Genomic DNA, 12,759 nt, shown 5'->3' with positions numbered 1-12,759 from the left:
CCACGGGTTGGCCGCCCCACCGATTTGGGCTGCCACGGGCCCCCGTGGGGGGGTTTTGGAATGCCTTATATATATATAATGCGAATGCAGTGCGAATATCCCCTATAAATCCCGAGATACGATAGCTTGTCCTCAAATTGAAAAACTGGTTATTGGCGATATTGCAGCATTAGGTGTATTGTTAATGGCACCGCCATGAACGGCGAAATGCGACAAGTTGTCCTCAGACTAGAACGAGTGCGATCTTTTCAACCACTTACAGTGGTTGAAAAGCCATGTTGTTAGAAGGTACATGGAGCTCTAGGTCCCGAATGCGAAGTAGGGGTCTAGTCTGAGCACTGAGAATAGGTATAAGCGCTGTATAAAAATAAATATTCGAATGTAAAGATAAACAAATATCCTAAAAATATAAGGTAACCTGCGATGCATTATTTTGAATGCGCTTATTTTATACAGCCAAAAATAAATTATCGGCTGTTTCCGCTTAATTGATATTTAAGTATTATATTTATTTCTATATTTTCTTCATTGATTTTTATATTTAGTTGTTTGATAGCAGGAACGATATGATTTTTAATTAAAAATACGAACTAATTAAGGTGAGTTTTGGCCAGTTTCTTAGTGCTGATCGCATATACTTTTTTGCTTAAACAAATATTCTAGTCATACTTGGATTAAATTCTACAAAACATTATCTTATAAGTTTTATTCAATTGAAAAGAATAAGAAATAAAAAAATAATACAAATTCACCATTCTTTTATACAATAACAATTGAGCTTAATGTTCGTAAAGCCGTGGTTTTATTTAGTCTTAGTGCTTACACTAAATCCCCCTGTTTTGCAACGGGGACCGAGCGCTCCGCATTCCTTTTAACCACATGGCTTTTCGGCCAATTTTATTGCCCGAAAAGATCGCGCTCGTTCTAATTTGAGGACAACTTGTCGCATTTCGCCGTCTATGGCGGGTATTTGCACATTATTCGCATTATATACGCAAAAAAAAAACAGTATAACTATTATATTCAATCAAAGATTCAATTTAAAAAATGGTAAACTTACAGGGTAACCTGCGTTGCAATATTTGGACTCCTGCTATTCTTTGAGCGCAGATACCGCTGTGATATCTCCTTCAGTTATGTTAATATTTAAATATTAAATATACTTTTTATTTGTAATATGTTATGTTTTATTTACCTCATTCTTATAGGTATTAATTTTATATTACAAAGTGAGTATTTTTACCGACGCAATGGTGCCGAGTTCATGCAACTATCGTCGAAAAAGCGTATCTCACTAATTTTCTTGTTTTAATATATATTTAACTTGGAAATCAAATGATTTACCCAGCTATTTATAAAACCAGAAAAGACTTCAACATAGGTATTATATGCCAATAAAAATATAATATTATTTGATTTTTGGTTCACAAACTTTATTAAATTAATCCAAGTAAAAAAGAAAAATTAATTAACATTGATATTACAAATTGGATTTCACGTGGACGTGTGTTCATACATGTAGCTCAACCTCTGAGATTTTGGTTTTAACATCCTTAACATTGGTAAAAACACAAAAGTGTTTCGATTGTAAATTTTAGATAATAATAAAAGTACTTTGCCTATGCGTTTACTTAACGGCTTCTATAGTACGGTATAGAAACTCAAGTAGCACATATGACTATATATATATATACCACCCCACGTATAAAGATTTTAAAATTTGGTTAAAAAATAAAAATATTATAAAGAATCTCGAAAATCAACAAAAAATCGAAGAAAATAGTACCGCCATAAACGGGTTAAAGGCAGGTAGTATGGCATTCGCCCAACTGTACGCATACAAATAAAAACAAATCCATGTTATTAACTGTCTAAAATATTATATCCAACGTACAATCAGTTTATTTATTATTTTTATTTACATTATTCATTACGGATTGTAATCGCGAAAATGCTGAAAATGCCGCCATAAACGGCGAAAGTCGACGAGTTGTCCTCAGACCTAAACCAAATCGTTCTTTGGATAGACCCACAAACACATTGCAAAACCATAATTGGCCACAATTGTGGAGCGTTGGGTTTCAGGGATAAACCCTGAAACTAACTGCGAAACAGAGGGGTCTAATCTAAACACTGAAATTAGGATTAATGCGTGAATTAAGGCCGAATTTAACACTTCCGTGTTAAAGACTTTAACCAATTGATTGAAATTAGTAATAATATTTTTACAGCATAAGTGATTATTTTGCCTACTATTGTCGGGTTTTTTTATTAATCTTATGTTTTATTTTTAGATTTTTAGATTTTTCTTTGGTAAAAGAGTAACAATTTACTACCGTTTCACAATATATTTACCATCGCCAAACTCCCAATTATACTGTTGGTCATTACTTTCATCCAGCTTTTCTTCCCCAGTTTGTTGCAATTACAATCCCTTTGTATTATAAATCGTTTGTATATAAACCGTTAACAATGCGCGCCATTTCTCTTTTCCCCTTGTTTTTAATCGGCGTTATAACTATATCTACGCCCGCTACCGAGCAAAACTTCGCCAACCATCAAATTCGAAAACCTTTGGAATATTTAGTTTCGGATAAATCCAAATATCGTCCGAACGGATCCGGAGACCATAAATATCGCCCGACGAAATTGGAAAACCCAGATTCTAAAGCTGAAAACCCCTGGGAAAATTCGTGTTGGGCTGAACACGACCGGGAATCGGCCCCTAATTCTGAAAATCGTATAAATGGAAAAAAACCTACCCCGCCGAACCATAATCAAAAATGGAAACGTTTTTGGGGCAGAAGGAAGAAAAAACCCGAGCCTTTTATACGGATTAACCATAAAGATAGAGAAAAATATCCCTATCATCGGGTAATGCCTTGTGGTGGAGGAAAACCTTACCCGCCGTTGATAATAATAGATAGGAAAAAGAACAAGGTTAAACCGGTTTTGTTATGTGTAGAGTACCCCAGAGCAAGAGGCTAACGCAAAAGATTAAGGATCCATCCACCGGGTAATGGGTCATTAAATCGGAGTTACGTTCGAGGTTTTCGAGCTGATCCGGCGACGATAACCCTCGCCCGCCGAAGAGGCCACGAATTGGCCGAGGTTCTGAAGCCCGTTTTCCCTCAACCACCTCCCTACAATAGCCGCTCCTAGTCTCAGTGCTCAAACTAGACCAGGCGTTCCTAAAGTGATCAGGGCCCTGAAGTGGTCGCCCAGAACTTCTAATTAATCTTTTATAACACTTTAATGAAAGATTCAATAAAAAGAAAAATCCATTAATATATGAAACCGAAGATTGGCTCTTTTGTGGTATAGATTCTGTCTATATAAGGCATCTTTTGAACGTGATATTAAGGTTTTCGACAAAACCATATTTTTATTTCTTAAAGCTCGAATTAAAGTATTGTGAATATACAGTATGTATAATATTATAAAGCGGTCTATGATATACGTTTTACAGCTTGGCTCGCCTGGCAACCAGCTAGAGTTACTAAATAATTGGATAAAAAGAAAATTTAAAAAAGCTGTATATAAAAAAGAGAAAATAACATTTAATTTAGTAACGTCGGGTACCCCCTGCNNGGTTCGGCACTCAAAAATAACTGTACAGCCACGTTCACCTCTCATGTTCTCTTATAAATATTTCGAGCAATTTTTCACTTTTGGATTTACATTTTTCTATTCCTTGATCTGCGTTTTCCAATAAAGCAACTTGCCATAAATCAGATTATTTTCGCTATTAAAAACGTTAATAATGGCGAATCAATTGCAAGAACCTCCCGAAAATGGGGAATACCTAGTTTACACTTCAAAAACGATTTAAAGGTTTTTAACCTTATAAATAAACACAAAAGCCTTTTTAAAAGTTTTTGACTATACAGGAAAAACATTTAATTAATTGGGTATTTGCCCAAACAGCTTTAAAATTTCTAACAACGCACCAAAAACTGCGCTTTTTTGCAAAACCAATTTTTTAGGCCGCCGGTGAAACACAAAATTTTAGAAAACGTTGGATAACCCATTCTTTTGGTTCGTTAGCCAATTTTCAAAACCCAAAGGCCCCCTCGAATAAAAAACGCCCGGGTAAATGGGTCTATTACGGAAATAATTAAGTTTTGGTGGTTTTATATTATTAACCCCGCTAGTAACGATATTAAACCCGAAAATCGGTGGAATATGGACGAAACCGGTATAATGGAAGGTAAGAGATTTAACTGCCTAATATTAGGCTTTAACGGAATTCGGCCGTTATAGCGAAAAAAGCCCGGAACGCGTGATTGGACGATTATAATCGAATATTTATCGGTTACGGGTATTACTTTCCTTCCCCTCGTTACATTTAAAGGAAAAAAGTACAATAATAATGGTTTTTAACGGATCTAAACCTTTTCGATAATTGGTAATTTTATACAACCGAAAACGGGAAAATAAATAACGAAACGGCTATCGAATGGTTAAAAAAAGTGTTTATTCCATATTTTTAACCTAATACCCCTAATAAACGGTTATTAGTTTTCGACGGCCACGGATTATATATAACGGACGAATATATGTTTTTTTATTTGCAAAATAATATTTTACTCCTATATTTACCCCTTTGTTCGTTATACGTTTTCCAACCATTGGATTTATTAGTTTTGGGCCGTTAAAAAAGGTTTATCGACGTTAATTTGGATTTATTAACCAGTTTTGCTGTTTAACAGTTGTTGGAAAACGAAAATTGTTTTTGTTATAATATAACCAAATCGAAAGCATTTACAGCGAAAAATATTTAATTTAGGTGGCGTATAACGGGTTTACGGCCGGCAAATTTATTTAAACTATTTTTAAGCCTTTTTTTGTTAAAAAATAGCAACGCCAACGTTATAAAAAATAGAAATCACGGTTTATAAAAGGAAAAAATACCGGAAAACCCAACCCAAAAATTAATAACCCGTTTTGATTTGTTTGGAAAACCCCTAAAACGACCCGAGATATTCGACTTTAACTGTAAAAACTTTCCCAATCCAATAAAACCAACGGTATTTTACGTTTTTTATTTGCAAAAATCCAAAAAAAGCTTCGAAGCCAAAAATATATATTTAGTTAACGCCCAGCAAAAAATTAATTTATTGGAAGTATAATTGGAGGTAGTACGGCCGGTTAAACGAAAAAGGGTAATTCCGGATTTAAACGAGTTTTTGGTTAATAATTAAAATATTATTAAATGGCAGGAAAATGATATAGAAAATTTGGAATTTTTAGCCGATGAAAAAGAGGTTAATAAGCCGGAATAGCCTGAAAACGATTGTATTTTTGTTCGTTAATAGTTTTATATTTAAATTAGTTTATAAAAGTAGGTATTTTGTTATTAGATTCTCGGTGCGCCGAACAGGGGGGGCCGAGCTGGGGGTACCGGGCGTTAACCCGTTAAATGAGCGGATAGGTAAGGTATATATAATTTTATATATATTGTACAATCGGAACGCTTTTATATTTTTACCAATTTTAACAATAAATAAACCAAAATTTTCAAAATTGGATTGGGCTTATCTACAAAAGTGAATGTGGATCCGATTTTCAATCCCCGCTTTTATTATTCTATTATATAAAAGAACACTAAATTTGTGTTATTCTTCTATTTTTTGCTTTATTGAATTGAACAACATTCACAAAAAGAAACTGAATTAAGATTTATATAAAGACCTCAATCAAGATGGATATATTAAACCTCTTATTAGCTCTACCATTGTTTGCGTAAATTATGCAGTTTTTTAATAAATTATTAATGGATGTAAGAATATTAATAAACTTCTCATCTTAAACAGTAATTGCATGCAGCTTGTAGTTCTAAGTCCGCTTTATTATAAATAGTATGGTCTGACCTGATCCTAGTATTATATACCATTATTTACAGCAAGAATTAAATATAATCCAAAGTTACAAATTTCATAAATATTTAAATATCTTTCCGAATAAAGTGGCTACAACAATGCGGTGTCAGTTACAAGATGACCAAGTTCCAATTTTTTCAACACAGGTTATTTTATAAATTTCTGATATACATTTAATTCTGTATTCGAGTATTCAATTGCATACCCTGGTTATACTATTTCTTTTTGCCATTACAGTTCGAATAGAATAATACCGCTATAAACCGCGAAATGTGAGAAATTATCTTCAAATAAGCACTGGGTATTTATAATAATACCGCTATAAACGGCGAAAGGCGACAAAATATTGTTGGTGGTACAGCCAAGAACGGTGAAATGCGAGAAATTATCCTCAGACTAAAACGAGCGCGATCTTTTCGGCCACTGTAATTGGTCGAAAAGCCATGTGGCTGTAAGGTACATGGAGCCTTCAGTCCCCACTGCGAAGCAGGGGGCTCTAGTCTGAGCACTGAGACTAGGGGTCTAGATTGGGCGTTCCTGAACTGGTCTCCCTGAACTTGTAATTAAACTTTTATAACATATTAAAGAAAGCCTTAATAAGGATAGAAATTCATAGGTATATGAAACCAAACACTGGCTATTTTGTAGTCTAGACCTTGCTTGTATCGGGCGTTTTTTGAACGAAATATCAGGGTTTTCGACAAAGCCCTATTTTTATCTTTCAAAATTCGAATTGATATGTCTTAAGTACATCGTGAGTATGATATTCTAAAACGGTTACAAACATAGGTTCTACGACTTATTGTGCCTGGTAAGCTGCTATAATAGCTCATCAACTGAATTTTAAAGTTAAAAATTTAAAAACACATAAAATTCGCTGGCAAAAAAGGTATTTAAATATTAAATGAATTTTATATGTAACTAAAAAACAAAGAAACTGTAAATATATAATGCTAAAACTAACATTTGGCTACATGTTTATGTGGTGCTTAAAACCAAATATTTAAGTATCCAATAATTCCTTTATTGTTTTACACTATAAGTTTTATTATGGAGATCTTATAGCTAAATATTCAAACAAGAGATAATTGTATTTTACAGGCGAGAAGAAATAACGTCGGGTACCCCCTGCTGGGCCCCCCGCCTCTGTTCATCGCCCCGAAAATTTAATAACAGAGTACCCACTTTTATAAACTAATTTAAATATAAAACTATCAACGAACAAAAGTACAATCGTTTTCAGGCTGTTCCGGTTTATTAACCTTTTTTTCATCAGCTAAAAATTCCAAATTCTTTATAATATTTTCCTGCAATCCAATAATAGTCTATTTACTCACCAAAAGCTTATTTGGATCCGGAATTACCCTCCTTTTTTCAACCGACCGTATTACCTCCAATTATACTTCCAATAAATTGATTTTTTGCTGGGCGTTAGCCAAAAATATTTTTTTAATTTCGAAGCTTTTTTGGTTTTTTGCAAATAAAAAACGTAAAATACCGTTGGTTTTATTGGATTGGGAAAGTTTTTGCAATTAAAGTCGAATATTTCGGGTCGTTTTAGAGGTTTTCCAAACAAATTAAAACGGGTTATTAATTTTTGGGTTGGGTTTTCCGGTATTTTTTCCTTTTATAAACCGTAATTTTTATTTTTTATAACGTTAGCGTTGCTATTTTTTAACAAAAAAAGGTTTAAAAATAGTTTAAACAAATTTACCGGCCGTAAACCCGTTATACGCCACCTAAGTTAAATATTTTTCGCTGTAAATGCTTTCGATTTGGTTATATTATAACAAAAAAATTTTTCGTTTTCCAACAACTGTTAAACAGCAAAACTGGTTAATAAATCCAAATTAACGTCGATAAACCTTTTGTAACGGCCCAAAACTAATAAATCCAATGGTTGGAAAACGTATAACGAACAAAGGGGTAAATATAGGAGTAAAATATTATTTTGCAAATAAAAAAACATATATTCGTCCGTTATATATAATCCGTGGCCGTCGAAAACTAATAACCGTTTATTAGGGGTATTAGGTTAAAAATATGGAATAAACACTTTTTTTAACCATTCGATAACCGTTTCGTTATTTATTTTCCCGTTTTCGGTTGTATAAAATTACCAATTATCGAAAAGGTTTAAATCCGTTAAAACCCATTATTATTGTACTTTTTTCCTTTAAATGTGACGAGGGGAAGGAAAATAATACCCGTAACCGATAAATATTCGATTATAATCGTCCAATCACGCGTTCCGGGCTTTTTTCGCTATAACGGCCGAATTCCGTTAAAGCCTAATATTAGGCAGTTAAATCTCTTACCTTCCATTATACCGGTTTCGTCCATATTCCACCGATTTTCGGGTTTAATATCGTTATTAGCGGGGTTCATAATATAAAACTACCAAAATTTAATTTTTTCCATAATAGGCCCATTAACCCGGGCGTTTTCTATTTAACGGGGCCTTTGGGTTTTAAAAATTGGCTAACGAGCCAAAAAACGTGTTATCCAACGTTTTCCAAAACAATTTATCTCTCCGGCGGTTTAAAAAATCCGTTCGGCAAAAAAACGTAATTTTTAATGCGTTGGCGGAAGCCCTAAAATTGCTTGGGTAAACACCTAACCAATTAAATGCTTTTCCTAGTCCGTAAAAAGCCTTTGAAAAGGGTTTTCTGTTTGTTTATAAGGTTGAGAATCTACAAGTCGATTTTAAAATGTAAATTGAGGTATTCCCCATGTTCGGGAGGTTTTTGCATTGAATTCGCCATTATTAGCGTTTTTATAGCAAAAAAGCTGGTTTTCGGTATTTTTCTTTATTAGAAAATAGAGAAGAAAAAAACAGAAAAAAGTAAATTCAAAGGTAAAAAATTGGTCGAGATATTTATAAAAGAGCATGAGAGGTGAAGGTGGCTGTACAGTTATTTTTGGGTGCCGAACAGCGGGGGGTGGGGGGACCGCCAGGGGGTACCCAACGTTATGTAATTAAATATACGAACCAAATTGTATAACTATATTATATATACATACGTCGGCCCCAAGTGCCAAGACCTCGAAATTTGGTTACAAAACAAACATATTATGAAATTAATCAAATAAAGCAAAATATAAAGAAATAACACACATTTGACATTTTTTTATATATAAAATTTTTTTAAAGCAATATTATTAACGGAATTAAATGCACACGTTTATGCATATACGTCGTCCAATCCCTGCAATTCTGGTTTTATAATCGTTAAAATTGGTAAAAATATTAACGCGTTACGATTCTAAATTATATACAAAAATGTGTAAACTTTGCCTATCCGCTTGCTTAACTGCTTGTGTAATAGGGTACATATACCAAAGGTTGCGATAACGGTATATATACGAAAGCGACCCCCCATCTGCAGAAATCATGAAATTTGGTTAAAAATTAACAATAATATTAAAAAAAATCGAAAAAACAGTCCCGCCATGAACGGATTAAGGGCACGGCGTACCTGATTCCGCCGTCACAATAAATAAAAATATAAATTGAATCGTTGTTAATAGCGGTATTAAACGCTATTATCAACGTACAAACCGCTTATTTTTACAATTTTTATTTATTTGTTAATAACGGAGTGTTGGTCGGCGAATGCCGAAAATACAACCAGGAACGGCGAAAATCGAATAATTGTCCTCAAACCTGAACCAGAATAGTCTCAGGGCTCATCCCTGAAGCCCAAAGCTCCACAATTGAGCGTGGTTCAATTGCGGCTTTACAATGTACCTGTGGGTCCATCCAAAAAACACTCTGGTTCAGGTCTGAGGACAATTTGTCGATTTTCGCCGTTTATGGCGGTATTTTTGGCCTTTTTTCGACCGACACTCCTTAATTATTCCACAATTACGCAAAATATCGAAAAAAGAAAATATCGTTGAAAATAGCGTTTAGTACCGCTATTAGCAGCGATATAATTTATTTTATTATCTGTTATAACGGCCGATTTGGATACCACCTGCCCTTAATCCGTTCAAGGCGGTACTGGTTTTTCGATTTTTTCTTTCGATTTTCGATTTTTTTAATATTATTAGTAATTTTCAACCAAATTTTATAATTTTTGCACGTGGAGGGTCGAACATGAATACATACCGTGATAATAGATTTTGGTGCATATGCTGTGGTCTATAAGCAGTTAAATAAGCGGATAGGCAAAATATCTACTTTTTTATATATTATTTACAATCGAAACTCGCTTATATTCTTACCAATTTTGACGACAATAAAGCCAAAGTTGCAGGGATTGGACTACGAGTGTAACCGAGCGTCCATGTGCAGCCGAATTTATAATACTGGCCCTTAAAGCTTTTTTATGTTAAAAAATACGAAATGTATATTTTATAAATCCTTTTGCTTTATTTCATTATTTTTTATTATTTTTGTTCTGCAACCAAACTCTACGGTTTTGGCACGTGGGAGCGGGGCTCACGTATATAAGCTATGATGATGTAATTTGGTACAAATATTCAATTATATAGACCGTTAAATAAGCGGATAGGTAAGATGTATATAATTTTATATATAACTTATAATCGAAACCTATTTACACTTTTACCGATTTTCATAAAATCAAAGCTAAAGTTTCAAGGATTGCATTAAATGTTTACACAAACGTCAGCGTGGAATCTAATTTATAATGCCCATTTATATATCTGTTTTATATATCTGTTTTATATAAAAAAATGTTAAATTTGTCCCATTTTTCTATTTTATGTTTTATTTGATTGAATAAAACTCCCAAAAATAAGGTTAAATAGTATTCCAATATAAACTCAGAAGAGAATGGATGAATTAGAAGTTCTCCTAGTTTTACTCCCATTTGCGTAAATTGTTTAGCTTTTTAATAAATTGATAACTAATATAAAAATATTAATAAAAGGTCTGTTTTAAACGACAACTGCATGCATTTTGTAGTTTTAAGTCCGCCAAATGATGAATATTATTATTTGAGCTTAAATCAATACTATACTAAGTAATGTAAAACAATTATTGAATATAATCAAAAATTACAAATTTTACTTAATGTTTCAATATTTTTTCAAATAAATTGGAAAAAAAAACGCGGTTTTCAGTAAAAGGATTGCCAAAGTCCAATCAGCTTAACGCAGGTTAGTTCACATTTCTACGACTTTTATTTCATTTTATATTCGAATATTTAATCGTATACCGTCGTTACACCATTTGTTTTACTATTATAATGCGTATACAATATATATACCCGCTACAAACGGCGAAATGCGACAAATTATCGTTAATAATACCGTTATAAACGGCGAAATGCGACAAATTATCGTTAATAATACCGTTATAAACGGCGAAATGCGACAAATTATCGTTAATAATACCGTTATAAACGGCGAAATGCGACAAATTATCGTTGGTGGTACCCCCATGAACGGCGAAATACGACAAAATGTCCTCAGACCAGAACGAGCGCGATCTTTTCGGCCAATGTAATTGGTCGAAAAACCATGTGGCTAGAAGCTACATGGAGCGCTCGGTCCCCATTGTGAAGCAGGGGGGTTTAACCTAATCACTGAAACTAGGAAAAAGGTTAAAAAAAAGTAAATCCAAAAGTGAACAATTTACGGAAATATATATAATAGAAGTTCGAGAGTAAAAATAGGAGTGTTGTTAATTTTGGGGTGCGGTTGTTAGGGGGGTGCGGTTATTAGGGGGGTGCGGTTATTAGGGGGTGCGGTTATTAGGGGGGTGCGGTTAGGCGGTACTTAACGTTATCACTAAAACATAGTAATTCAAGGCCTTTGAAACCCCCTATTAAAGAATGAGGTGGTAATTCGGCTTTAAATACGCTATTTCCGTAACAAATAGATAAAGATTTAATACCTGCTAAATAACGTAGTATGTTGGAATAGAGGGAATCGCGGTCAAATTAACAACAGAGCGACAGTTCACGCGCAATGCCGCACAGGCCAATTGCACGTGACTCACCCGCCCAGTTGCGGGTATAAGACGGAAGGACGTTCAAAAGCTCACCTCTAGACAGTTGCATAAAATATATCCAATTAATATATCTCTATATTCGTATAACAACGCTCTATTAATCGATTGACATTACGAAAAACCTATTGCTAATTATGCCGCTGTTCAATTGGCTGCGCGCATGAAAACTGCAGCTGACTGCATTTGACGTGCGGTCGCAGGGCCTTTAAAAAACCTGTTCTAAACGCCTCCCCTTAAACGTTATTTAAAAATCCCGAACCAAAAAATAAATTTATTTTTATATTACGTGGCCCTAAGCAAATACCCTTATTTATAATGGGTTTTCCAATATGGGTTAACCTCCATTGGTTAAAACTTATTGCTTAGGCTGACGAGGGGCAATTATTCGTTACTATTAAAGCGCAAAATGCATGTACGCAACGGGAATTGAACTTGCGACCGATTCGGAGGTCAGCGCTACACGGGATCTTACAACCTGTTAATTTCGCCGTTGCTTAATTGGCTGCGCGCATGAAAACTGCAGCCGATTGCATTTAACGTGCGGTCGCAGAGCCTTTATAAAGCCTATTCTAAACACCTATTAACACTAATTAGTGTTATTTAGGTACATTAACAACATGGGTCGCTAACAGGGGTTTAGGCATTAGCCTACGTGCGGCGTGGTGCTAGTTGCGCTATGAAGGCCTGTAATTACAGGGTTTAAATGCATTAAATTGTTTATTAAAGTGGTTCACTATTTTTGGGATTAATAGCTTAAATTCATTAGTGGGTGAAATTTTGTTTTGTTTCCCTTATATATTTTCCGACATTAAAATGGGGGTCCGCACGCTAAAACACGTTCCGGTACCGCATATGATTTTCCGAAATATTATTTTATATAAATTGTTCAAA

At 34.1% G+C, this 12,759-nt stretch overlaps 1 protein-coding gene across 1 annotated transcript in view; it reads left to right on the top strand.

The window, feature by feature from the left end:
* PpBr36_02672 (uncharacterized protein) overlaps positions 1–2,240 on the top strand; it is a gene marked incomplete at both ends in the record, with an annotated part of 134,724 nt that extends 132,484 nt beyond the window's left edge. Inside the window, one exon of the mRNA XM_029889850.1 lies at positions 2,232–2,240. Within this exon, the coding sequence (XP_029752861.1) occupies positions 2,232–2,240 (9 nt within the window). The remainder of the gene's footprint in view (positions 1–2,231) is intronic.
* Positions 2,241–12,759: the final 10,519 nt, after the last annotated feature.

This window comes from Pyricularia pennisetigena, chromosome 3 (genome assembly GCF_004337985.1).
Source record: "Pyricularia pennisetigena strain Br36 chromosome 3, whole genome shotgun sequence".
Classification (NCBI taxonomy): Eukaryota; Fungi; Ascomycota; class Sordariomycetes; order Magnaporthales; family Pyriculariaceae; genus Pyricularia; species Pyricularia pennisetigena.
This window is presented reverse-complemented; position numbering and strand designations above follow the sequence as displayed.